Source organism: Raphanus sativus, chromosome 8 (genome assembly GCF_000801105.2).
Source record: "Raphanus sativus cultivar WK10039 chromosome 8, ASM80110v3, whole genome shotgun sequence".
Taxonomy (NCBI): Eukaryota; Viridiplantae; Streptophyta; class Magnoliopsida; order Brassicales; family Brassicaceae; genus Raphanus; species Raphanus sativus.
This window is the reverse complement of record NC_079518.1, coordinates 12953852-12980259: the sequence shown is the minus strand read 5'-3', so window position 1 is coordinate 12980259 and position 26408 is coordinate 12953852. Positions and strand designations below refer to the sequence as shown.

Below are 26408 nucleotides of genomic sequence, written 5' to 3'. Positions count from 1 at the left end.
TCGATTAAAAATATGTAAACATGGGGTTTTTCGGTTTATTTCATTTTGAATTCCCTTTTACCGGTTTATGCAAACACCTCAGCTTCTAAATAATTTTGATTTGGTTTTAATCATTGTTCGTGTTCTGCTATAAAACATATACTAATATTTATGTTATCACGTTGAGCCATATATATAAATAAATAAAATATATATATAATAATGTTATTGTTAACATGCTAAGTTTTTATAACTTTTTATAATGCTAATTTATTTTATTTGGATGTTAACTTTGTATGTTAACCGTTAGATAGTGTGTTAGATTGATGATTAATTCTGAATTATATAGTGTATTATTAAGTTATTGATTTGTTTTAATGTGTTATAACAAAATATAACTTGATAACAAAATTACTAACATATTAAATAGTAGTATTCAATATTAACAAAATGTGTATCATATTACAAAATTTGTTTTAACTCGTTAACAAATTTTGTAACATGTTTGATAGTCAAATTCATCGATGATTTCTAGTGTAGTTCATCGTAAACCCATATAAATATTTATCGGGTTTTCATTTTTCATAAGTTTAATACTATAGATCTGCGCTTTTATGTGGGAGATGTGATTTTTCATATAACTTACTTGAATTAAGCTAGTAGGCCTAAAAAACTAGAGTGTAGCTTACAACTTCTTTTTTTTTTCCGTCAACTGATTTATATTAGATCTTGGATGGAATACATAACCGAAACAAAGTGAAATCTCCGGAACTAGAACCCATACAAGGGTGACTTAAGCCAAACAAAGGCAACTACAAACAAACTGAAAGATAACTGAAAACTAAAGCAAGATTTTACCTCTATACACCCACATACATTAAAGAACAAAGGCAAAGATAATTAGTCAAGAGCCTAAATCAGCCGGATAACTTACGGAGAATAACACTCAGACAAGTGAGCAAGCGACGTGAAGGACATAAAGCACCCAAATCATCTGAACCTCTATTCACGATGAAGAGATGAAGAGCCAGAACCACGCAAATTAGCATCACACCCACACACAACTAACCCCTGAACCTTAGAACCAAAGAACTGAGCCACCCGGGACAAACCTCTCCACAACCGCATCTTCATCCAGTTGATTCAACATCTCCACCTCTTTATATTGCTTCAATCATCCAAGATGAAGCCACTGAGGATTTAAGAGAGCATCGAGCAAACCGGGAAAGAACCTTATTGAAAGATGCGACGAGGACTCCTCCACGACAGGAACTGGAGAAGTGACTTAACCAGCTTCATTACCACGAAGATGCTAACCCTGTTCTGCTCTCGAACACGCCAAAACGCCACCGCTGAAACCGTTGCTGAACAAGACTAACTAGAACAAATTCTGAGCCAAACAAAACTTAAGTGGGGACATCCTCTCCACTTCACACAGAATAAACAGCTATCGTGCTCCATTGAACCCTCTCAAACCTTCTTAACCGGACCTGAGATACGGCAAAGGAAGAAGAGAGCAGCTGAAGGGCAGACTGGTATATGAAGGACCACATGCCAAACAGAAAGTCCTCGAGAGCTAACACTGCAGACCGCGACTAGATCTACCATCTCCATAACAACAAGACCAGGAAAAGACTTCCACGCGCCTCTGAAACGCCATCAGTGATAAGCCAAAACCAGATCTAGGAGAAAGGCAACATATTTTCCATAGTTGTCACCGGAAACGAACAGAAAACTAACCCAACATCTAGATCTATCAACAACAAAGTCGTTAGATCCAGATCTGAAACTTCATGAATGATAAATCCAGTTCGATAAACTGCTTTGAGAGGACACAAAAAGAACCCTGCAAGCTAACAAAAAACACAAACTAACTACGAAATCTCCACCGGTGTCGACGGCAAAGTGCCGGACACCGGAAAATTTAAACCACGGCAAACTCTCTTTTTTCTCCTCTGCTCTCGACTTTTCTTTTGAGTGTAGCTTACAACTTCACACTTCAAAAAATTAAAAAAATGATTACATTCACACAAGTTACATAACTACCAACAAACCAAAGAATAATCATAGCTTCACATAAAACAAAAATTTCACAAGAATATTTATTGATATTAATTCCATTTCATAATTATTATTATTGTTATATAGCCCAACATTCACACTCATCTTCCTCACAGGCTTCAACGTGTAGGTAAAGAAAGCCAAAAAAAAAAAACAATAGCAATGGACTCTGTTTCTTCCTCTGCCTTCCTCTCCACATTATCTCCTAAACCCTCTCTGCTTCGTCACCGCCCATCTTCCTCTCGTCTTCTCCTCCGTATCAACTCCTCCGTCGTCGAAAACAATGGCCCTCCTCCGAGCAAACCTAAGAAACTCTACACCACAGCAGTTCCATCTCCGGCAAAACTCCGACCAGAAACGAATATCGTAACAGCTCTCTTCACCACCGTCGAAGACATCATCAACACGTTCATCGATCCACCGTCACGTCCTTCCGTTGATCCAAAACACGTTCTCTCCAATAACTTCGCTCCCGTCCTCGACGAGCTCCCTCCAACAGAATGTGACATCATCCACGGCTCTCTTCCACCGTCTCTTGACGGCGCTTACATCCGTAACGGCCCTAACCCACAGTTTCTCCCTCGTGGTCCTTACCACCTATTCGACGGTGACGGCATGCTTCACGCGATCCGTATCCGTAACGGCAAAGCCACGCTCTGTAGCAGATACGTCAAGACTTATAAGTACAACGTCGAGAACAAGAACGGAGCTCCGTTGATCCCTAACGTGTTCTCCGGATTTAACGGCGTGCCGGCTTCTCTTGCTCGCGGAGCTTTGACGGCGTTTAGGGTTTTAGCTGGACAGTATAATCCGGTTAACGGTATTGGTTTGGCTAACACGAGTCTAGCTTTCTTCTGTAACCGTCTCTTCGCTTTAGGAGAATCTGATTTACCGTACGCCGTGCGATTAACGGACACTGGAGATATCGAAACGATCGGACGATTCGATTTCGGCGGGAAGTTAGCGATGAGCATGACAGCTCACCCGAAAACCGATCCTCAAACCGGAGAAACGTTCGCTTTCCGGTACGGTCCGGTTCCACCGTTTTTAACGTTTTTCCGGTTTGATCCAACCGGGAATAAACAAAGAGACGTTCCGGTTAACTCCTTGACGTCTCCATCCCTCGTTCACGACTTCGCGATCACGAAGAGGCACGCGATCTTCGCGGAGATTCAGATTGTGATGAGATTGGTGCTCGAGGGGGGATCTCCGGTTGGCGCGGACAACCGGAAGACGCCGCGGCTCGGAGTGATTCCTCGTTACGCCGGCGATGATTCGGAGATGAAATGGTTCGAGGTTCCAGGATTCAACATCATCCACGCGATCAATGCTTGGGACGAAGACGACGGAAACACCGTCGTTTTGATCGCTCCGAACGTTCTGTCGATCGAGCACGCCATAGAGAGGATGGATCTCGTCCACTCTCTGGTGGAGAAGGTGAAGATCGATCTCGTCAACGGAATCGTGACGCGTCATCCGATCTCCGCGAGGAACCTCGATTTCGCGGTGATCAATCCGGCGTTCGTCGGGAGACGGAGCCGGTACGTGTACGCGGCGATCGGGGATCCGATGCCGAAGATCTCCGGAGTGGTGAAGCTCGACGTGAGTAAAGGAGATCGGGATGACTGCACGGTGGCGGCGCGTAGGATGTACGGTCCAGGTTGTTACGGCGGCGAACCGTTTTTCGTAGCGAGGGATCCTGGTGATGCGGAGGCAGAGGAGGATGACGGTTACGTGGTGACGTATGTTCACGATGAGGAGGCTGGAGTTTCCAAGTTTATAGTGATGGACGCGAAGTCGCCGGAGCTTGAAATTGTCGCGGCCGTGAGGTTGCCGCGAAGGGTTCCGTACGGATTCCACGGACTATTTGTAAAGGAGAGTGACATTAGTAAGCTCTGACTATAGTTTCTAGGTGAATAAATCTAAGGATTAAGTGATGTTTAATGGAGACAAAGCACGAATATGCTGTAACTGAAAGTAAAATTTATGAATACTATGAATGGAAGGAACTAGAAAAAAACGAAACCATTGCACAAGTTAACCATTAGGGTTGGTTAAGAATGCATTGAATGGAAATCAAACTAATACTGTATATGCAAAAAATCTAACCCATAGTTACTATGATCGCTCTATCAATCTACATACCAACCACCCACAATGGTCCGGGACCATTGGTCCCCATAGGATTTTGGGCTCTATAATCTAATACAAGAACATTGTTGAAGTTAGATATTTTCATGGGAAAGAAAAAAATAGACATTTTAGCCCCCGAATCTTTTGATGAAATGAAGTCCAACCATAACATAATCTGTTTTTGTCTTCCTTTAGATATGATGATGATAGAATCAGAGAGTAGAAAAATGAGCACATACAAGGCTGAAACGCAGTCTTGAGCATGAGGGATATATTCTTCTTCTCTTTCAAGCTGCTTAGCACTTGCTCCGGTTCTATACAAGAAAGAAACTGTAGAAATACAAAAGGGTAAAGAGGAAGAGAGTGATATAGATAGTTGAACTTGGTTTAAGTTAGTAACCATATTAAGTATATGGTATAGAAAGAAGTACATATGGGAGCATGTGGGATTCAGCGAGCGACGAACTTATAAGATCTTCTTTGGGATTGTGATCTCCGACTTTGGAGACGCATTTGACTCCTGCTAGGGGAGGTCCAGAAGGAACTAGTGCTGCTGGATGAGTACAATGAATATTCCATGAGATGTATGCTGCTTCCAAAGCTAAATGGCCTACGCGGTGAAACCCTGACTGTTGAACTCAACGGTGTCTGAAAGAAAGGAAAAAAAAAGCCTTGGAAATAAATATCTTGACGATGTGAAGAGCTGAGAACCTAGAACTGGCCACAACTTGAAGTGTAACGCCCCGACCGCCCACGGCTAATGGGCCACCCACGCCCGCTCTCTCGGCCCGTGGGCCCCATCCCATCCGACGGTCGGTCGTTAATTTTCTAAGGCTCGAAATCATTATTTACTGACCCTGCAATCACCACCCGACCTTTCCCCGTGCTTTGGCCTCACTCACACGCTATCGCGAATCACTTCCCGATAGGTCACCCATCCTTCCACTACTCCAGCTCAAGCACGCTTAACTCTGGAGTTCTTTCAGGATGTGTTCCGGAAAAGGTAAGTCAACTTTGGTGACATAGGTAGCCAAATCAATTCTCTTAAGCCTTTTCACATATCACAACTCGGGATGTTACAATTCACCCCTTCTCAAAGAACGCAACGCCCTCGTTGCGCCCCACGACAGGTCTCAAGACGCCTCTCAGGTCAGAACTGAGACGGCTAACCAGCTCTGATACCACTTGTAACGCCCCGACCGCCCACGGCTAATGGGCCACCCACGCCCGCTCTCTCGGCCCGTGGGCCCCATCCCATCCGACGGTCGGTCGTTAATTTTCTAAGGCTCGAAATTATCGTTTACTGACCCTGCAATCACCACATGACCTTTCCCCGTGCTTCGGCCTCACTCACACGGTATCGCGAATCACTTCCCGATAGGTCACCCATCCTTTCACTACTCCAGCCCAAGCACGCTTAACTCTGGAGTTCTAAACGGATGTGTGACGGAAAAGGTAAGTCAACTTTGGTGACATAGGTAGCCAAATCAATTCTCTTAAGCCTTTTCACATATCACAACTCGGGATGTTACATGAAGATTATGCAAGATAAATTACACGTGCTCAACTGCTCATAGGACTCCACCGTATGGAACAGAAGGTTGTGTACTCGCGGCAAATGCAGTAGTAAAAAGTCAGAGTGATCCTACCAAAAAGCATTGCTTCTGCGGTTCTGCCCTACGTATACCTCAATCTGCTATACTCAAAGCAGAAGCTAAAGTTCTTAGGGAACAAACAAACAACTAGCATCAAATGCAGAAGACCAACAATATATTTCAGATTCTTCAGGGCAAGATGTGAACTGCACAAATCAAATCAAACGCATTCCACATGAGATTACAACGAAGAAGACAGCAACACGAGAACCCACAAAATATAAACATTTTTCCGAGCTCAATTGGAGATCCCAGAAAATAGCTCGATTGATCAGTAAACAAATAGAAAAAGAGCGACTCAAACTTATGTTATACAGGGACTCGGGCTTACTTGACAAAGAAACTATTTATAAGTTAAAACTGTAACTGTAAGCAGACACTATGTAGTCTAATCTATTATTTATCTCACACTGAATATTATTATCCATTGCTAAAACCATTCAAAAAGTTAAGATAATATGTTATCTTCTTACCTAAATTTATATGGTTAGACCTAATATAAATAAGAGTTGATTACTTTCTTGGTCTAGGTGTGACTTAGTCCACAATCTGATGAACTTCAAGATTAAAGAGAACAACATATATTAGCAATGGAGTAAACACTATTAATCTGTGATTAATTCTCATGGGAATCAAATAATATATATTAAATTAGTATGATATGAAACTAAACACTTTTGTAAAATGGGTTCTTCTCTCTGATTCTTAACTTTAAATGGATACTTTTTAGTCTGCAAATTTCACAGAGGAACTGGGTGAACCAGATAACAACTGTCCTATTCTATTAACTGTCCCATTATATATCAAAGGATCCGAGGTTCTTGCACCATGAGACACCATCCCAATCTCGGAAACTGCAGTTTTTCGCTCTCTGAATGATGCCCAAGTGACCATGTAGAGTCCCAAAATAATGAAGAATCCTCCCACAACGCTGCACAGATGGAGAATAAACCGACTTAGACAATCTTGGAGAGTGAAGACAATGTGAAATGAGATCAAGAAGATGTCGAAAAAAGCAAAATGTATTGTTCTTGGAAGTGAAGAGTATGTGAAATGATGATCAAGAAGATGTTGAAAAAATAAAACATCAATCTTGGACGTGAATATTCCAGAGAACGTGTCTCACCTTCCAAGATAAATAGGGCTACCGAGAAAGATTCTAGACAGGAAAGCTGATGCAGCAGGCTGAAGAGGATTGTAGAGAGCAACCAAGGCAGGACCAATGATCTTATTGGACCAAGTCAAGAGTCCATAGTTTAGTGCTGATGCGATAACTCCCTAAAGAGAAGATAAAACCAGATGAAATGTGCCGTTGATTGATTACAAGAGAAACATGTGAGAAGATCAAAACAAAAAAAAAAGTATTATTGGTGCAACTTACGGCATATATAACTGCAAGAACTTCAGATTGTGTTAGCCTCCAATCCAATGGCTCGTTCACCATAAAGAAAGCTGTTGTAACCATTAGTACTGTACCAAAGAAGTATGACAATGCAGTCACCGAAAGATTTGCCGGATACTTCTTCAAAACCGGCGCCTGTAGAGTTTCCATCACATCCAACATTAAAAAAAATACATGCACAGAGTTTGTGTAAACTTAACCAAAGAAACTGAAACAATCACCTGAATGGCAAGAAAAGCAGCCATACACATGCAGTTACCAATCAAACACAAGACACCAATGTGCCATAGCTCAAACCCAAGACCGGTAAAGCCAGAGACTAACCACCCAGTAGCCTCAGGTTGGCCTTTACCACTGATTTCATGGTTTATTATTGCAAAGCCTACATCTTCATCTCCTAGCAAGGCCGGACCTCGAAATAAAACCATAGATATGGCACCCATAACACACACAAGTGTTCCTCCAACTTTAGCTTGACCTTCTATTCTCAACAAATCCACTCTTTCTGTACTGCATACAAAGCAGGAGCCATTTTTTTAAAAAAGTTGAAAAGTGAAAGGCCATTTAAAGAGGAGGACTTCTTGAACAAAAACAAAAAAAAATCGATACTAACCCCATCATTACAGCCAAGAGAAAGGTAAAAACCGGGATTGAAGGTTGAATGGCAGCAGCATAAGTAGGATTTGTGTATGTAAGACCGATAAGAAACAACAATTGGTTACCAAATACCCTATAAAATTTGAGGATATCGCAGAGGTTTCATTAGCCATATGTTTAGTCTGACATAAACCGGAGAGAGATGGTTTCTTACCCCGCTAAGCCTAAAAAGAAGAACGACAAGAGAAGGCTTCTATTCATCGGAGTTCTGATCTTTCTACATACACAAAAAAAAAAGAAAAGAAGAAACAATGTTGCTTGATTAAGTGTTGAATAATTAAAAACATTCATCAAAACAAACCCTGCAAAGCTTGAGCGTGAAATAGCATAAACTTGACGAGTTACAACCTCCCACTCTTATTCTTTCATTATTTGATACGTTATCATGTGAACTATGTTAAAATATTACAGAACTAGACAAGCGCAGATTGAGTCCAACAAATCTAGTAATCAAAAAGAGTCCAACAGGTCTACTAAAAAAGTATCAGAACATGATCAACAAAGAAACTGCAACGATCAGTGACCCACAGGTTATATACTAACAAAAACAGAACAAAACTCTCACTTGTCTGATAATAGCACAAAAACATTTTTGCGTTACAATATGGATCAGATCCATACCAATGGACCAGGCAATAATAACAGGTGAAACCCAAACTCAAAATTACAAAACTTGGGGAGAACAAACAAAGGAGGAGGAAGAGAAAGGTTGGAAAAAAGGATGAAACCTTTCGCGGAAGTAAGCGAGAGGAGCGAGGATAGATAAAGCGATAAGATCACGGCATACGCAGAATACTAGCTGGTTCACTGCTACGTTTAGTGCTACTTTTGTTATCACATGGTACCCGCCATTAAACACCTGAACGAACGCCATCGCAGTATGAGCCATCCGGGCGTCTCTCTCCGCCGATCCGCCTCCGTCCGGTATCATCGCCGCCGTCATCTCTCCCGTTGACTCGTCCTCGTACTGATGATGAAACGAAACAAATCTTCGTTGACTGTACAAGTATAAAGCTTGCCACGTGACAAGCACGTGGGTCTATTATTAAACCTTACTACCTTAGAGCATAATTATTCCTCACACTCATTTGGGTTTCTTTCTTTTTTTTTTAAATTTTTTTTTTTGTTTTTTTTTTGTTTAAAAAAAAAAAAAATCAAAACAAACTAATCATGGGCCGCCACGTGTCGTGGGGCCCGCGAAACTGCCCAGAAAACGTTTTCTCGCGAGACCACTTCTTCTCCTTTCTTCTTCTTGGTTCCCACCCTTTGTGATCCCTCCCACCAAGATCCCCCTCCAACATACCCCAATAAATATGCTCTTAGTCAATAGCTGGGAATACGGCTGCAGCAAACCGAAGTGCCGAACAAACCAAAAGTTCTTGTTCTTGGTTTGACATCCAATTGAAGCTAAAACCAATTGGAAATTTATAACATTCGATTGGTTTTGTGTTCTGTTAGACAAGTAGGACCGATCGGTACAGCACGTGACAACCAAATAAACCGAAACAGGACTTGCACTATCCAACAATTTTTTTGATATTTCACCAATATAGAATCGATTTCGGTTTTTAATTCGGAATAGATAAAATTAGAAACCAAATCGAATAACCCGACCCGAAAAAACGTATTAACCGAATGCCCCAGCTCCTGCACGAGTGGATATTGAAGTGAAGCGTCTAATACGACGGCGTTTAAGTGAGACCGGAGAGGAGAGAGAGAGAGAGTCCATGTCCTTGATTCACCGCCGGTTGAATCGTTTTGGCCTATCCTCCGTTAGCGCTTGGAATGTTCAGATACGAGAAGCAGTCAACCGAAATGATCCGACAGAATCACTTCTCCTATTCCGAGAAATGAAGCGCCAAGGGTTCGAACCCAACAACTTGACCTTCCCATTTGTGGCCAAAGCCTGCGCTAAGCTCTCTGACATTGCTTACTCTAAGATGGTTCATGCCCATGTCCTAAAGTCTACGTTTTGGTCTGACCTGTTCGTTGGAACCGCAACGGTCGATATGTTCGTGAAATGCAATCGTTTGGATTACGCGTGCAAGGTGTTCGACGTAATGCCTGAGAGAGATGCCACCACCTGGAACGCGATGCTCTCTGGTTTCTGTCAGCCGGGGGATACAGATAAGACGTTTTCTCTGTTTCGTGAGATGAGGCTCGCCGAGATCGTACCTGACTCCGTGACCGTCATGACCTTGATTCAATCCGCTGCTTTCGAAAAAAGTTTGAAGCTTTTGAAGGCTGTGCATGCGTTTGGGGTACGTTTAGGTGTAGATGTACAGGTTACGGTTGCTAACACTTGGGTTTCTAGTTACGCGAAATGTAATGATTTGGAGTCGGCTAAGTTAGTGTTTGAAGGTATTGACAGAAGTGACAGAACCGTCGTGTCTTGGAACTCGATGTTCAAGGCTTATGCAGTTTTTGGTGAAGCGTTTGATTCGTTTGGTCTTTACAGGTTGATGTTGTTTGAAGAGTTTAAACCGGATTTGAGCACCTTTATTAATTTAGCAGCATCGTGTCAGAGCCCTGAAACAGTAATACAAGGAAGATTGATTCATTCTCATGCAATCCGTATTGGTGCAGATCAAGATACAGAAGTGGTCAATACCTTCGTTTCAATGTATTCGAAATCTGGAGATGTAAGCTCAGCGAGGCTTTTGTTTGACGTCATGTCTTCCAGAACATGTGTTTCTTGGACTGTGATGATAAGTGGGTATACCGAGAAAGGTGATATGGATGAAGCTTTGTCCTTGTTTCACGCCATGGACAAGACAAGAGTGAGTCCAGATCTCGTTACTTTACTCTCCCTCATTTTAGGTTGTGGAAGATTCGGTTCATTAGAGATTGGAAGATGGTTAAATGCTAGAGCAGATACTTATGGGTACAAGAGAGACAACGTCATAATCTGCAATGCTCTTATTGATATGTACTCAAAATGTGGAAGTATAGCCGAAGCTAGAGACATCTTCGATAACATGTCTGAGAAAACCGTCGTCACATGGACTACAATGATAGCTGGATACGCATTGAACGGAGTCTTCCACGAATCTTTGGAACTTTTCAACAAGATGATAGATTCGGATTACAAACCAAACCACATAACGTTCCTTGCAGTTCTCCAAGCTTGTGCACATTCAGGTTCTCTGGAGAAAGGGTGGGAGTGTTTCCTCACCATGAAAGAAGTATACAACATCAATCCTGGACTAGAGCATTACTCTTGCATGGTAGATCTTCTCGGAAGAAAGGGAAAGCTCGAAGAAGCACTAGAACTCATCCGTAACATGTCGTATAAACCCGATGCAGGCATATGGGGTGCATTGCTTAGCGCTTGCAAGATCCACCGTAACGTGAAGGTGGCCGAGCAAGCGGGTGAGTGTCTTTTTAACTTGGAACCGGAAACGGCTGCGTCGTATGTAGAGATGGCGAACATATATGCAGCTGCTGGTATGTGGGATGGTCTTGCTAGGATTAGATCGATGATGAAATTCAGGAATGTAAAGAAGTATCCAGGTGAAAGTGTGATTCAGGTGGATGGGAAGAGTCACACATTCACCGTGGGAGAACGTGACCATGCAGAACACGAAACCATATACTTTGTTTTGGATTGTTTGAGTATGTTCGCGAGAGATGTGCATAAAGATACGTTTACTTATCTGACGTGATTGGGAATCTAATTATCAACATTTTGTTTAATTAATTAACAATGGTATATAAAGTGAAAATATAATAATTCTGATTTGTGGAGGACCAGATTCTCTTGGCCTCACCACCAATATTTTTTTTGGCGTTTGTCAAATTAAAGGATAAAGACTTTTTCGCCACTTTAATAATAAAAATGATAGTTGCTCAAAAAAAAAAAATAATAATAATGATATCACAGGAAAATATATTTTCCTTAAGCATGTTCGTAGGACTCCGTGTCGATTGCGCGTTACCACGACGTAGACGTTTTGATTATCACATCGCTCCTTTTAGTTTTACATATTTTTCATTTCAACCCGTTTACCTTTTTAAGTTTTTTTAAACACCCAATTAGAGCCACAAATAACACTCACACTAGTCAAATTATTGTATGAGTGTTTTCGTTTTCCGTCAATAGCATTTTGAGTTGAGACACGATTGAATTCTAAGACTTAAAAGTGTTTCAATTTATGATTATGACAACAATACGTGGACGAAAAAGACAATAAAAATAATATATAGAAGAAATAAAACTTATTCAAAAATGGTAACGCGTTAAACAAATAATATCTTGACGCAGACGCAGCACGCCTCTCCATATATACAGACATAAGCGATCGTCTTCTTCTGTTCACCAATTCGTTCCGAAACAATCTTCTCAATTCCTGTCGGTAAATATTCCTCAATTAATCGCACTCTTAAATATGGATCATTAGTATATTAATGTGCTCAATCGAATCGTTCGTATGTATGTCGTACTTTGTTATCTTTCTCTGCTTTGGGTGTGTTTGGATCTAGTTGATCTATCATAGCAACCAAAACGAGATAACAAAGAAAGTTATGATCTTTGACCCTATCCTGATGGGTTTCAAACTCTTTGTATGTAGGTTGTTATAATCTGAGTTAAAAAGAAAGATGGGAGGAGGTAAAGACAAGCATCATGATGAGCAAGACAAAGGGTTTCATGGGTTTCCAGGAGGTGGACATCATTACCCACCCGCTCCTGGAGGTTACCCACCCGCTGGCTACCCTCCACAGCAAGGGTATCCTCCAGCTGGAGGCTATCCACCTGCTGGTTACCCACCCGGTGCTTACCCTCCTGGTGCACCTGGTGGTTATCCTCCTGCTCCCGGTCACGGTGGCTATCCTCCTGCAGGCTATCCTGCGCCTCACCATTCAGGTACAAAACTATTATCCCGGGTTAAAGGGTTCGCCTTTATAATGTGTTGTATCACCACTCTCCCATATAGTGTGACATATTTTGAAGGCTAGTAGTTAACAAATAGTTTATAAAATGTTGATGTTTGATAGGCTACAGCAAAGGGTTGTTCGTTGTAGTTTGCTAGATCATCATCCTGTTATGTTTGGATGGTAATAGGAACATAGCGTGTAAATGTTAATGTTTGAATACAAAACTTGTAGTTTGTTGTGTTTTCAACCTACTAGATGTTGTAATAATGGTAAAAGTACAGTAGTTTCTAATATGTTGCTAGTTTTTTTAATGGAAATGATTTGATTGGTGGGTTTATTTGTGATAATATTGAACCTTTGAGGTGATTTTAGTCTGACAATTTTTTTTTTTTAATCATTTGTGATTATCCTGTGAACAAGTCTATGGTCTTTTTCTTTCTGCTTTCTGCTACTTTGCATGTCCTCCATGTAATACCTTTCTTTTTGTTTTGTTTCATCAGGACATTCTAGTGGTGGACTCGGAGGTATGATTGCTGGTGCAGCTGGTGCCGCCGCAGCAGCCTATGGAGCTCACCACGTTGGTCATGCATCACACAACCCTTACGGGCATGCAGGGCACGGAGGGTTTGGCCACGTTGGTCATGCATCTCATGGGTATGGTCATGGTGGTCATGGTAAGTTCAAGCACGGGAAGCATGGAGGCAAGCATGGAGGCAAGTTCAAGCATGGAAAGCACGGGAAACATGGCATGTTTGGAGGAGGAGGCAAATTCAAGAAGTGGAAGTAATCTAAAAAGAAACCACCCTTTGATTCTCTCCTCCGGTAGTCTCATTTACTTGACCGATGTTTTCTAATAATCCTCTCTACAACTCTTTATATTTTAACTATATCGGTTTAGAGATTACTGGTTCGGAGAAAATAAATGGAGAGTGGTAGTATAATGTAAACCTTATGGCATCTGCAGAAGAGGTTTCTTCAATCTCTTTTTGTAGCAGATGCCCTGAAACTTATCTATAATTTGGTTTTATAATTGACATTTTGTGTTCATTTTGCTTCTTTTTTCTTATTCTAAATCTTTAATGTTTGATGACTTGATGCTGTTGGTGAAGTTTTCAACTTATGATATATGTTGTAGATACTGATATTGTCTTATGTCATTTTATGGCCCACTAATATAGTTCTTGGGATGCAAACTCTCTCTGTCATTTTATGGCCCACTAATATAGTTCGAACTATAAGCATGTCTTAACAAAGTATCTTCTTCTGCATAGTCAAAGAGAACTGTTCTTTTCTGTACTTTTGAGGAGATGCAAACTCTCTGTTTTGGTTCCTTCTAAGTTTTAACTAAAGTAATTTGATAAGACAGTGAATTAACTAATCCGCAACAGGAGCCCCTTCTTCCCATTCAACATCATCTTTATCAGCCTTTGTTTCCTGTCTTATTTGTTCCTTAGTTAGATTGATTCCTTGTCAAGTCCATCTATGGAGGCAGAAGCTGTTTCATTTTAGAATCTCCACCTTCCAGTTTGACATCTTCTTTTCCGTCACCAAGGTTAACCTCAACCAAACCATAAGTAAGTTTTAAGAGATCAAATAAGCACAATGAAAGAGAATAAAGGCAGGGAAAACTTGACAACAGAATTTGAGTAAACAAGAAATCACAACAAACATTGGATTCATGTGGAATAATAATAAAAAAAAAAAAACTTCTACTTGAGAAGACGGCAAATGGAGAAACAAAAGTGAAAAGCCGTATATCTCATTATCTCTTGAAAGGGTTGACTTCAAGATAGGACATGTATAGAACAACAACTTCATAGACAATCTCTAATGTTAGTACTACTTTTTCAGTTTGTATGGCTATTTAAATTAGCAAAGATCAGAGCAGTTTACCATACTACTTCCTATGTTCAACATAACACACGGTTTTAACTTTTTGTTTAGGTATTAAAGTCATAATAGTTTTTAACTTCTATTTAAAAAGTTATTCTTGAGTGTTCAGTTAAAAACATTCCATCTATATAAATGTTGTAGAGTATAAATTAAAATCACAACATATTAAATATAAATTTCGAACAGAAATTTGAAAAAATAAAATAAAATGAAATAGAAAACATCCAAAACTTTTTTATAGTTGAATAAAGGAAGTATATAAAAAGAAAAGAAAATTCACAATGACAACATAAAAATGGATAAAACAAATTAACTCTTAACTATTTGTGTTAAAAACAAGAAAACAAATTAATATTGCAATAACGGGCCCATAACTTGGACCAACCCAAGCCCAATTTAAAGCGAACCGGGTCAAACCTGTCGGGAAAATAATAATTCTGAAACCCTACCCTTCGCTTTTCTTGTCATCTGCGGAAAAGCGTAACTCTCAAGTGCGTGCGAGCGTGCGTGCGTGCGTGTGCTCTTCCGCTGTTTCACCAAAAAGAATCTGCGAAAACACACACACACACTTCTTCATTTCGAATCTTCCTCGAAGCAAATCTCTCAATCATCTCAGGTTCTAATCTCAAATTTTCGTTATCTCGTCGTTGGTTCGGATGATTCGGTGTTTGCTTCTCGATTGATTCGCACTTAACTTTTACATATGGGATTGTATCAAAAGCGTCAATCTTTCTTCGAAATGATCGTAATTGTGTTCTAATTTTTTCCCTTTTCTATCACTCTCCTTGTTTTGATATTTATCAGTTGTCAACATTTGTAGCAGATAAGGTGATATGAGGCATAATTTTGAATTTAATTTCACACTTCTTTTTTTGTGTGTGTATAAACTCGCTTCACATAGTTTTGAGAGATGGCAGATCGTTTGACACGTATTGCGATTGTGAGTTCGGACCGCTGCAAGCCTAAGAAATGTCGCCAAGAGTGCAAGAAGAGCTGTCCTGTCGTCAAGACTGGTGCTTTTTTTTTCTCTCTCTTACTCCAAAAAAAATGAATTGGTGCTGTTACTTCTCTGATTGAATTTGTTGTGTCAATTAGTGAAGACTTGAATGACTTAACTCTTTTAATATTTCAGTGCCATTTAACCAATGTTCATCGTAGGAAAACTCTGTATTGAGGTGACTGTTGGTTCCAAGCTTGCTTTTATCTCTGAGGAGTTGTGCATCGGTTGCGGTATTTGTGTCAAGGTATATAATATATATATATCTGTACATGTAAACAAAGCTGGGAAACTAAATAATTTCTGCTGTCTTTTTGCAGAAATGCCCATTTGAAGCTATTCAGATCATCAATCTTCCCAGAGACTTGGAGAAAGATACAACCCATCGCTATGGTGCCAACACTTTCAAGTTGCACAGGTTCGTTTATCTATTTCAGTTTTCCTTTTGATTCCTCTGCTACTTTTGAGACAGTGTAATCTCTGGCTTTATTTTCCAGGCTCCCAGTTCCAAGGCCAGGCCAAGTCCTAGGGTTGGTTGGCACAAATGGTATTGGAAAATCAACCGCTCTGAAAATTTTGGCTGGGAAGCTCAAACCAAATCTTGGCCGTTTCACTGTAATATTCTTTCCTGAACTTTTATCTGAAAATTGCATCGCTTGAGTAGTTCATTAATACTTATATTTTCCTCCTTGTGTAGAATCCTCCAGACTGGCAAGAAATCTTGACTCACTTCCGTGGCTCAGAACTTCAAAACTACTTCACCCGTATTTTAGAAGATAATCTAAAGGTATCATAATGTTAATTGACCTTATAATTTTGTTTCCAGAGAGTGTTCATTTAATGACACAAGATGTGATTTCGTGTCCATGATAGGCCATTATAAAGCCTCAGTATGTCGATCACATCCCAAAAGCTGTTCGAGGCAATGTTGGAGAGGTCCTTGACCAGAAGGACGAGAGAGACAAGAAGGCTGAGCTCTGTGCTGATCTGGAACTGAACCAGGTCATTGATCGTGCTGTTGAGAATTTGTCTGGTGGCGAGCTGCAGAGGTTTGCCATCGCTGTTGTTGCTATACAAAACGCTGAGATATACATGTTTGATGAGCCGTCTAGTTACCTTGATGTCAAGCAAAGACTCAAAGCTGCTCAAGTTGTTCGTTCTCTCCTGAGGCCTAATAGGTTTGGATTTTTTTCATCTTCTGATTGTTTTATTTAAGATACTGACATTTTCCTTTCCTCCTCAGCTACGTCATTGTGGTGGAGCATGATCTCAGTGTTCTTGACTACTTGTCGGATTTCATTTGCTGTCTGTATGGGAAACCAGGAGCCTATGGGGTCGTGACTCTACCTTTCTCTGTCAGAGAAGGGATCAACATTTTCTTGGCTGGGTTTGTCCCCACAGAAAATTTGCGTTTTAGAGATGAATCGCTTACCTTCAAGGTAAACTTTGTTTTGGTGGTGCAGAGGCAATGCCGCTTCACAACAGTAACCAACATTGTTTCCCTAATGAGTTCTTCTTTTGTTCGAAGGTTGCTGAGACTCCACAAGAAAGTGCTGAAGAAATACAGTCGTACGCGAGGTACAAATACCCTACGATGACCAAAACTCAAGGAAACTTCAGGTTGAAAGTGACGGAAGGTGAATTCACCGACTCTCAGATTATTGTAATGCTTGGGGAGAATGGTACAGGGAAGACAACGTTTATCCGAATGCTGGTATTCTCTTCCTCCATTATATCCTCTCTTGGTTAGAGTTTCAGTAAATGGTGTGGACTCCTAAAACTTTGGTAATTTTCTGCAGGCGGGTTTGTTGAAACCTGACGAAACAGAAGAATCAGACATAGAGATACCAGAGTTCAATGTTTCCTACAAGCCACAAAAGATCAGCCCCAAGTTTCAGAATTCAGTTAGACACTTGCTACACCAAAAGATTCGGGACTCTTACATGCATCCTCAGTTTGTGTCCGACGTGATGAAACCGCTTCAGATTGAGCAGTTGATGGATCAAGAAGTTGTCAATCTCTCTGGTGGAGAGTTGCAAAGGGTTGCATTAGCTCTGTGCCTCGGAAAGGTCAGCATTTTTCTTTTTATGAATCCGTAGATTCTTCATCTCAGTGATCTGATGCATACACAAACTTTGAATTTCTGCAGCCTGCGGATATCTACCTGATCGATGAGCCGAGTGCGTATCTCGATTCAGAGCAACGTATTGTGGCGTCTAAAGTCATTAAGCGGTTCATTCTCCACGCTAAGAAAACTGCATTTATAGTGGAGCATGACTTTATAATGGCAACATATCTGGCAGACCGAGTCATTGTCTATGAAGGACAACCATCCATTGACTGTATTGCAAACTGTCCTCAGTCACTGCTCAGTGGAATGAATCTCTTTCTATCTGTAAGTCTCCTGTTCCACTCTTAGTTACACTGTAGGGACAAGAATAAGGGACTTTTTATGTTTGGTGCTAATGATTTTCCATTTACGTCTGCAGCATCTGAACATCACGTTCAGAAGAGATCCCACTAATTTCAGACCAAGGATCAACAAATTAGAGTCGACTAAAGACAGGGAGCAAAAGTCTGCTGGCTCGTACTATTACTTGGATGATTAAGACGTCTATCATGAGGTTTCTTCATCTCTAAAATCCAATCTTTGTATTAACAATCACACAGGCATTTTATGGAGAGCCAATATCTGAAATGTTTGTTTGTTGGCTCGTTGATTTCCTTTATGGATTCACAGAACATAAGGCATGGTCTGGATAAAAACAGAGTCTGAGTTCCATGAAGGTCTTTTGCTTTGAGGAAGTTGATCTATGAGCTGGGGATGCTCTTTGTTCCTTAGATGTTTCTCTTCTCAAGCCTTTGATTGTTTGTTCTCATCAGTTTCGCTTCTCAGGTTTTCCATTAACTGAGTAATAGTAGTTCCTAAATTTTCTTAACCTTTATTCGTTTTTGTACTTTCTGAGCTGTTTATTTACTGTTGTATTAGTGTTTCAGAGGTGAACAGAAAGAAAGTTTCTTCTCACGTTCATGGAGGTCTAGAAGACGACAAGAGAGAGAAGAGACAAAGAAGGGAAAGGATTTTCTGTTATTGATTAATGTGTGCATCGCTCACACTATATACACTTAGTACAATATGAACCGGAACAAACCGGCTGAGATAATAATGAAATGTACAATTGAATCAAACCGTATCTAATCAGACCAAACCGAATCTAACTCTAATTAGACCAATATTCCCCCTCAAGATGGAGTATATATGTTAATGAACTCCATCTTGCTCAATAAATGGCGGAACTGTGTAGGAAAGAGAGGTTTTGTCAAGATGTCTGCAAGTTGATGTTCTGATCGGACGTGAAGTGTTCTGATCATTCCCATCTTCACTCTTTCGCGAACAATGTGACAGTCTCTTTCCATGTGTTTGGTGCGCTCGTGGAACACGGAGTTGTTTGCGATGTGGATAGCTGCGGTGTTATCACAATATAAAGGAGCAGCTTCATGAACGTCAATCCAGAGATCTTCCATCATCATACGGAACCAAAGCATTTCTCGAACTGCCTCAGACATTGCTCTGTATTCAGACTCTGCAGAGGAATGGGAAACAGTTTCTTGTTTGGTGGAACGCCAAGCAATCAAAGCCGATCCAACAAACATACAATACCCAGTAATGCTCCGACGGGAGTCTGGACAAGAGCCCCAATCAGCATCTGCAAAAGCTGATAACCTTAAGTTTGAGATAGCTGAGTAGAACAAGCCTTGTCCTGCAGTTCCTTTCAAATAATGAAGAATCTTATAAGCGGCTTGAAGATGAGGACGTCTTGGAGTAGAAGTAAACTGACATAACTTGTGAACCGCGAAAGTTATGTCAGGTCTAGTGAACGTCAGGTATAATAGCTTCCCAACGAGACGTCGATACTGCTCTGCATCTTCCAAAAGTTCCCCAACTTCAATAGACAGTTTGATACTAGGGTCCATCGGTATAGAAGAAGATTTGCAACCTAGAAGCCCTGTCTCAGTGAGTAAATCGAGAACGTATTTACGCTGGCAGATGGAGATTCCAGCAGAGGATCTTGCGACTTCTAGTCCGAGGAAATAACGCAAAGTTCCCAAGTCTCGAAGTTTGAAAGAAGCTTGAAGAGCAGCCTTGAGCAACTCAGTAGCTTGATCACAACTGCTAGCAATTATAATGTCGTCAACGTAGACAAGCACTGCCATATACACTGATCCAGAGTTCTTGATAAACAAAGTGTGGTCACCTGAAGAAGTCTTAAAACCCAAGTCATGAAGCGCTTTAGAAAATTTTAAGAACCACTGGCGAGAAGCTTGTTTCAAACCGTAGAGAGATTTCTTCAGTTTGCAGACAGCATTAGGTGGGAAAGATTCCCCCTGTCTTCCAGAGTATCCAGGTGGCAAAGTCATGTATATTTCTTCTTCGAGGTCCCCATTTAGAAAGGCATTCGATATGTCCAACTGAGAGAGAGACCATCCTTTAGCTGCTGCAACTGCAAGTAGCAACTTGACCGTAGCTAACTTTGCAACAGGAGAAAAGGTTTCCACATAGTCTAGTCCTTCTTGTTGTGTGTATCCCTTGGCGACAAGCCTAGCTTTATAACGCTCCAAAGTCCCATCAGCATTCAGCTTTATCTTGTATACCCACTTGCAACCCACTGCTTTCTTACCAGCTGGTAGAGAACAGATGATCCAAGTTCCATTATCTTCAAGTGCAGTTATCTCAACATCCATAGCGTCCAACCATTCTTTGATCTTACATGCTTGAGCAAAGGAAGTTGGTTCTGGAATGTCATTCAGAGCATTAATGAAGATCATATACGGATCAGAGAGAGACGCATATGAGATCACATTGGAGATGGGATGCTCTGTAGAGGTAGCTGTTGAGTATACATGGTAGTCTTGAAGATGTTGTGGAGGCTTGGAGACTCTGCGAGTTGGAACAGAGGGAACTGGAGGCGTTGTAGTTGTCTCAGAGGTATGAGGAGCAGGAGCAGGAGACGCTGATCTTTTGTATACATGAGGGAAGAAAGCATCATATTCTGCATCTTGAGGAGATTGCAGAAGCGGAAACAGAGTCTCATAGAAGACTACGTTACGTGAGATGAAGATCTCATGGCTCTCAATGTCCATTAGCTTGTAGCCTTTGTAACCAGATGGATAACCCAAGAAAACGCAGGCAAGAGCTCGATCTTGGAACTTGTGGCGACCTTTTGGAGATGTACTCGCATAACATAGGCATCCAAAAGTCTTCAAGTTCGAGTAATCAGGACATTTTCCAGTGAGTTTCTCAAAGGGAGTCTTGTTGTCGATGACTCGAGAAGGAGTGCGATTGATGATAAACACTGCAGTAAGGACACATTCTCCCCAAAGGCTCAGAGAAACTCCAGATTGAAACAGAAGAGCTCTAGCTACGTTGAGGATATGTTGATGTTTTCGCTCAACTACTGAGTTCTGTTCTGGAGTTTCCGGACAGGAGTGGTAAGAGATGATCCCTTTTGACTTGTAGAGAGCATCAAAACGCAGTTCCGGTGCGTTATCTGAACGAACTGATTTGACCTTTGCATCATATTGTGTCTCCACCATTTGAATGAACTCTGGGAAAACCGTAAGAACATCACTCTTGAGCTTAAGAAGGTAGACCCAAGTAGCGCGTGTGTGGTCGTCTACTATCGTAAGAAAGTATCTGTGACCATCTTGAGTTGTTTCAGAGAACGGTCCCCATACATCGATGTGAAGTAATTCAAACGGAGCAGAACAAATTTTAGGATGCAGAGAATAAGTTAACTTCTTTTGTTTGGCTCGTTGACAGATATCACAATGTAACAATCCCTTATTCTTGGCCTTAGAAAATCCAAGTACATCACGAAGCAGTTCAAGTCTTTCAAAAGAGCTATGACCAAAACGCTGATGCCAAACAGATGCATCGACAACAGAATGAATAAAAGAAGAAGTGTCAGGATCTTGAGCAGGAGACTCCAAGCTTCTCGCGTCCAAGACGTATAGGTTTGCTATCCTTCTACCGCTTCCAATCATCGATCCCCTGGTAGGATCCTGTATACGGAAACAACCAGATTCAAACAGAACTTCAGTTCCAGTATCAGACGTCAAAGAGCTGACACTTAAGAGATTGAGTCGAAACTCTGGAATGTACAAAACATTCTGCAGAGTTAAAGTGGCACTGATCACTATCTGACCGATTCCACTGACTTTGAGAGTAGAACCGTTAGGTAGATTGACAGAGTGCTGAACATTAGTGTCAATATTAACAAAGGCACTACGATCATGAGAGACATGGTGAGTAGCACCGGAGTCAACCACCCATGTATGAGAATCAGTAGCGCATTGTGTGACACTTAAAATCCCAACAAAACTGAATGTTGAGGAAGAGAAAGCAATACCGGAGGTATCTTGATGCTGAGATGTGGATGGAGCAGACTCATTAGGCTTAACTTGCAGTTGAGAGCTGAAGTAAGCAATGAAGTTTTGGATTTGGTCCTTGTTCAAGTTACCAACAAGACTTGCCAAACCATTTGGTGAATGAGGCTTATCATGAGTGGTGACTTGAGCAGTGACAGCAGCAGGAGCAGGAGGCTTTGGCTGAGATCCTTTGTCATTGTTCCAGCGGCCTCCTTTCTTCCATCCAATAGGGTAACCATGTAGCTTATAGCATCGATCGATCACGTGTCCAGTATTACCACAGTGAGAACAAGTAGGTCCAGTCCTCTTCTGAAAAGCGTTCAACGCTCCTTGTTGTGGAGTGTTGTTGTCACCAGCAGGTGCACCAGACTGAGCTGTTGGAGAGGAGTCATGACCCACTTGAAAAGTGGTTGGAGAGACCACAGAGTTGAACTGACGCTGGCTATCGTCCTGGTCCAGAATATTGCAGATCTCAGCGAGGTCAGGAAGAGGTTTGCGCATGATAATCTGGCTGCGAATGATTGAGTATTTCTCGTTAAGACCAGCCAGAAACTTGATAGTGCGTCCTCTTTCGACCTTTGCTTTAGCAGCACGTTGACTGAGACAGCTAGAGGTGTTGCAGCAGAGACAAACTTCCGGAGGTTCAGTGCTATCGAGGTTATCCCAAAGGGTTTTGAGGGCAGTGTAATAACCTGACAGATCCAAGGAGCCTTGACGAAGGTCTTGGATTTGTTGAACCAACTGGAAAGTTCGTGGTAGGTTCGTCTTGTGAAAGCGGTGATGCAAGTCAAGCCAAATCTCCTTTGCATCATCAAAAGACAAAATACTACCGTAGATTTGCTTAGACACCGAGTTAAGGAGCCAGGACTTTACCATGCTGTTACAACGAGACCAGATCCGCAAAAGGTTGTTGCTTGAATCGGGTCGCGGAAAAGATCCATCAACGAAAACGATCTTGTTCTTCGCTTCAAGGGCTATCTTCATCGCTGAGCACCACTGTGTGTAGTTTGATCCATCCAGTTGAATAGAAACGAGGTTCATCCCTGGATGGTCAGCACTATGGAGAAACAGAGGCGAGTGAATACTGTCAGGGTTCATCACGGCGGAAAGAGCAAGCGAAGGATCCTCATCGAAAGGAGAAGCAGGGCTTCCACGGAGAGGATTAGAGCTGCTAGCACGGGTAAAACGACCACGGCGGTTCCGACGTAGATTGACAACCATCGAGACAGGAAACGAAGAAGACGGCGAAAACAGAGAGAAGGAGAACAGAGAACCGAAAAAAAAAATGAGCAAAATGGAGCTCAAAAGAAAGAGAATGGACCGATGTTGAGTTTTAACTCAACGCTCTGATACCATATTAGTGTTTCAGAGGTGAACAGAAAGAAAGTTTCTTCTCACGTTCATGGAGGTCTAGAAGACGACAAGAGAGAGAAGAGACAAAGAAAGGAAAGGATTTTCTGTTATTGATTAATGTGTGCATCGCTCACACTATATACACTTAGTACAATATGAACCGGAACAAACCGGCTGAGATAATAATGAAATGTACAATTGAATCAAACCGTATCTAATCAGACCAAACCGAATCTAACTCTAATTAGACCAATATGTTGTAATGATATTTTCTTGGATTTTGCAAGGAAGGTACTGCCTATTGTTCTTATTACTTCTCACCACCAGCCTAAAGGATTCACTCGGAGTTAAAATTTCAAAAAAACACTAATGTCAATATCACTAACTAGGGAGCTTCTTCCAAACCTCTTAAACCAACATATGTAGTTGATAATAGTAAGATGATTGCATTGGCGGCTTCGTTTCAAACAAAACTTTTTTTCTCCAACTTTGTGCCTCCATGATAGTTACAAGCACTTAGGAAATCAACCCATACACCTGCTTTCTGTGACTCGCCGATCCCTTTTATGAACTCATGAGCTTCTCTTAGCTCCCCTGCCAGGCCAAGCAAGTCAACAACGCAAACCGGATGCTCCATAACTTGCGTTATAGAAGGGATGGGCTAGATATATCTAGCCTTTCATTTATATCTTGAACTCAAGTAAATCACTTATTTTAAACCATAAAAATATAATTTAATTGAAAGGCTACATTTTTTGAACTGAATCATGGGAAAGTTAGTTCAAAACCTGAGTTCCTACAAATTTATCATAGCAGCATATATTATTACAAGAATAAAAAATGTATCGTGGGAAAATCAGTTCAAAATGTGAATTCCTACAAATTTATCATCATCAGCATATATTATTACTAGAATAAAAATGTATCGTGGGAAAATCAGTTCAAAACGTAAATTCTTACAAATTTATCATCAGCAAGAACCCTAAGTAATCAAATTTATCATCAGCAAGAACCCTAAGTTAAATTGAATCGTGGGAAAGTCAGTTTAAAACGTGAATTCCTACAAATTTATCATCAACAGCGTATATTATTACTAGAATAAAAAATATAGTTTGTTGTATAGTCCACTAGGTTATACTAATTATCCAAATATACTTCATATTTATCTAATAACTAGATGTTTTACCGAACATAATCATCTTACTAATAAATAGTATTAAAAATTCAAATTAGCATGATAATATTTTATGTATTTAATCACTTTCGTATTTTCTAGCTTCTTCGTTTTCTAAATAGTAAGGGAATCTATAAGACTATGAGAATTAATCGCATACTAAAAGTTTCTTTTTCCTTTCTCTGAAAAAAACACATCAAAAATTCCACATAATAAAATAAAATAAAATATAAAGATAAATCCTCGTCTCTTTTTTTTTTTTGTCTTTTTAACTCACCCACAAAAAAAAAATCTCACTAGAGGACGAAGTTGAGAGGAGATACAGAAAGAACCCTAAGTAATCAAACTAAAAAACTTTTTTCTTTCCAAAATTTTCTCTCGTTAGAATGACAACAGAGACTGAGAGTTCGCACTTGACACAGTCATCATCATCTTTACCTCCTCAGCAACCTCAAAATCCCGTCGATCATCTGAGCTCCAACGATTCATCAACACTAGGTCTTCAAAACGGTTTATATGGATTCTATTCAAAATTTCAAATATTCCTAGTTTACCCCGTTTGTGATTTTTCCTTTTTTCTTGCTTTACAAGTTTCCTTAAATTTTCAAGTAAAATAGAAATACAAATTCTATAAACCTAATCTTTTTTTTGGGTTGAATGTTACAGAGGGAATGAATAATAAAGGATATCATATTCCTTCTTCTGATGACTTTTACAGTTGCATTGTTTTCAACATAACTCAACTTAAGGTATGTCTGTAACTTCTGTTTGTTTTTTTTTTGTAAACTAAGTAACTTCTGTTTGTTAATACGTATCAATTTCATCATAATTGATGCTTTCTCGCCCTCTTTTTTATGTACCATTGATCTTTGCAGAATATACTACTTAGCTGGTTTAACCTATACGAACCCGATAATATAGCAAGAGAAGCCAACGAAGAGCTCATGCCAGTGATGCCACAAGCTACTGCAGAGTCTAGCCTTGTTTACCAATCTATCCCTTGTGGTGAACAAATTCAAAAAGACGTTGTCTCCGAGATGGTGTTTGCTCCTCAAAGTTTATTTTCCACTTTTCCGCCTCGTCAGGTAATATATCAACATTCTCTTTTAATAACATAATGTCACTTTAGGTTTTTAAAAGAATATCGTAGTTGTTTGTTTTCAATACCTTAGGCACCACGCAAAACCAATTTTACTTGTCCTTTTTTTAAAGACTGATGGAGAATTCGAGGCATTGACTAAGAACTTCAAGCAGAGCGAGATATGGAATGGTACTCACGGAAACAACAATCAAGAAGATCAAACTGTTAATACTATTGAAGGATCTGCTTACATGATCTCCCGCAAGCCCTTTGATCCTATCAGAAGACCGTTTAATCCGTTTGGCCCTATAGAGCGACCCATCCCACGTTTACCCTCTAGTTATGAACTAGCAGATTTGGGATTTGCATGAAATACAAGCTTCAAAAACATATCATTGACAAGTTCATGTGTGTTTTTTTCTCTCCTGGCCTTATCTTTTGTTACTAGGATTTTTTACCCAATCTTGTTTCTATTTTTCCCATCTATAGAAAATACTATAAGTTCTTCAAGATATTTACAGACTTTTAAAAATTTCTACTTCCATGTATTTTGTTCGATTCCCTTTTGGAAAGCTTGCGCACAAAAATATCTACCCTTCAATTTAAATTATACTTTTATGGTTTGTAATAAGTACTTGCGTTGTAGAAGGGCTGGGCGTGATTAGAGGGCTGACCAATATACTGTTATAGATTGACTTATAGAGAAGAAAGTTGCAGTC

At 40.5% G+C, this 26408-nt stretch overlaps 6 protein-coding genes across 12 annotated transcripts; 5 read left to right on the top strand and 1 right to left on the bottom strand.

Moving 5' to 3' along the window:
* Positions 1–2086: 2086 nt before the first annotated feature.
* LOC108818727 (probable carotenoid cleavage dioxygenase 4, chloroplastic) lies at positions 2087–4155 on the top strand. Its single transcript, XM_018591651.2, has one exon. The coding sequence runs from the start codon at positions 2203–2205 to the stop codon at positions 3937–3939; it is 1737 nt and encodes a 578-aa protein (XP_018447153.2). The 5' UTR covers positions 2087–2202; the 3' UTR covers positions 3940–4155.
* A 2289-nt stretch (positions 4156–6444) lies between these two features.
* Positions 6445–8906, bottom strand: LOC108820583 (WAT1-related protein At4g19185). Of its 2 annotated transcripts, XM_018593549.2 has the most exons (7): positions 8616–8904; positions 8042–8104; positions 7844–7960; positions 7452–7740; positions 7210–7365; positions 6955–7106; positions 6445–6759 (listed from the first exon to the last, which is right to left on the bottom strand). In XM_018593549.2, exons 1-7 carry the CDS (start codon positions 8828–8830, stop codon positions 6555–6557), a joined length of 1197 nt encoding a protein of 398 aa, XP_018449051.1. In that variant the 5' UTR covers positions 8831–8904; the 3' UTR covers positions 6445–6554. The 2 variants fall into 2 exon arrangements, with proteins under 2 accessions (XP_018449051.1, XP_018449052.1); XM_018593550.2 differs by lacking the exons at positions 7844–7960; positions 8042–8104 and having other exon boundaries at positions 8616–8906.
* A 428-nt stretch (positions 8907–9334) lies between these two features.
* Positions 9335–11594, top strand: LOC108821693 (pentatricopeptide repeat-containing protein At4g19191, mitochondrial). The gene has a single exon (XM_018594682.2). It carries the CDS (start codon positions 9615–9617, stop codon positions 11550–11552), a length of 1938 nt encoding a protein of 645 aa, XP_018450184.1. The 5' UTR covers positions 9335–9614; the 3' UTR covers positions 11553–11594.
* A 496-nt stretch (positions 11595–12090) lies between these two features.
* On the top strand, positions 12091–13809 carry LOC108822813 (glycine-rich protein A3). The gene is made up of 3 exons (XM_018595988.2): positions 12091–12242; positions 12459–12751; positions 13263–13809. The coding sequence occupies exons 2-3, from the start codon at positions 12487–12489 to the stop codon at positions 13547–13549; spliced, it is 552 nt and encodes a 183-aa protein (XP_018451490.1). The 5' UTR covers positions 12091–12242; positions 12459–12486; the 3' UTR covers positions 13550–13809.
* Positions 13810–15110: 1301 nt separating this feature from the next.
* Positions 15111–18877, top strand: LOC108822947 (ABC transporter E family member 2). 5 transcript variants are annotated; one of them, XR_008937840.1, is made up of 14 exons: positions 15111–15271; positions 15557–15668; positions 15814–15899; positions 15973–16070; positions 16150–16267; positions 16350–16439; positions 16526–16830; positions 16896–17091; positions 17181–17366; positions 17452–17721; positions 17802–18047; positions 18142–18276; positions 18393–18548; positions 18642–18877. XR_008937840.1 is itself a non-coding variant. In XM_056992527.1 (12 exons), the coding sequence occupies exons 2-12, from the start codon at positions 15566–15568 to the stop codon at positions 18259–18261; spliced, it is 1818 nt and encodes a 605-aa protein (XP_056848507.1). In that variant the 5' UTR covers positions 15111–15271; positions 15557–15565; the 3' UTR covers positions 18262–18611. The 5 variants fall into 5 exon arrangements, 1 of the variants encoding a protein (XP_056848507.1); XR_008937841.1 differs by having other exon boundaries at positions 18142–18548; positions 18650–18877; XR_008937839.1 differs by having other exon boundaries at positions 18142–18548.
* A 5992-nt stretch (positions 18878–24869) lies between these two features.
* LOC108820030 (uncharacterized) lies at positions 24870–26193 on the top strand. Of its 2 annotated transcripts, none has more exons than XM_056992047.1 (4): positions 24870–25118; positions 25275–25357; positions 25484–25693; positions 25821–26193. In XM_056992047.1, exons 1-4 carry the CDS (start codon positions 24995–24997, stop codon positions 26058–26060), a joined length of 657 nt encoding a protein of 218 aa, XP_056848027.1. In that variant the 5' UTR covers positions 24870–24994; the 3' UTR covers positions 26061–26193. The 2 variants fall into 2 exon arrangements, with proteins under 2 accessions (XP_056848027.1, XP_018448525.1); XM_018593023.2 differs by having other exon boundaries at positions 24872–25106; positions 25821–26192.
* The last annotated feature ends 215 nt before the right edge of the window (positions 26194–26408 follow it).

Coding starts and splice junctions, on each gene's coding strand:
- LOC108818727 (XM_018591651.2), top strand. CDS start 2,203: ATGGACTCTGTTTCTTCCTCTGCCTTCCTCTCCACATTATCTCCTAAA.
- LOC108820583 (XM_018593549.2), bottom strand. CDS start 8,830: ATGACGGCGGCGATGATACCGGACGGAGGCGGATCGGCGGAGAGAGAC. Junction 8,105..8,615: donor CTCGCTTACTTCCGCGAAAG/GTTTCATCCTTT, acceptor TTGTGTATGTAG/AAAGATCAGAACTCCGATGA. Junction 7,107..7,209: donor TTCTTGCAGTTATATATGCC/GTAAGTTGCACC, acceptor TCTTCTCTTTAG/GGAGTTATCGCATCAGCACT.
- LOC108821693 (XM_018594682.2), top strand. CDS start 9,615: ATGTCCTTGATTCACCGCCGGTTGAATCGTTTTGGCCTATCCTCCGTT.
- LOC108822813 (XM_018595988.2), top strand. CDS start 12,487: ATGGGAGGAGGTAAAGACAAGCATCATGATGAGCAAGACAAAGGGTTT. Junction 12,752..13,262: donor TCCTGCGCCTCACCATTCAG/GTACAAAACTAT, acceptor TTGTTTCATCAG/GACATTCTAGTGGTGGACTC.
- LOC108822947 (XM_056992527.1), top strand. CDS start 15,566: ATGGCAGATCGTTTGACACGTATTGCGATTGTGAGTTCGGACCGCTGC. Junction 16,440..16,525: donor TTTTAGAAGATAATCTAAAG/GTATCATAATGT, acceptor TGTCCATGATAG/GCCATTATAAAGCCTCAGTA. Junction 17,367..17,451: donor CAACGTTTATCCGAATGCTG/GTATTCTCTTCC, acceptor AATTTTCTGCAG/GCGGGTTTGTTGAAACCTGA.
- LOC108820030 (XM_056992047.1), top strand. CDS start 24,995: ATGACAACAGAGACTGAGAGTTCGCACTTGACACAGTCATCATCATCT. Junction 25,119..25,274: donor AACACTAGGTCTTCAAAACG/GTTTATATGGAT, acceptor TGAATGTTACAG/AGGGAATGAATAATAAAGGA. Junction 25,694..25,820: donor CCACTTTTCCGCCTCGTCAG/GTAATATATCAA, acceptor CTTTTTTTAAAG/ACTGATGGAGAATTCGAGGC.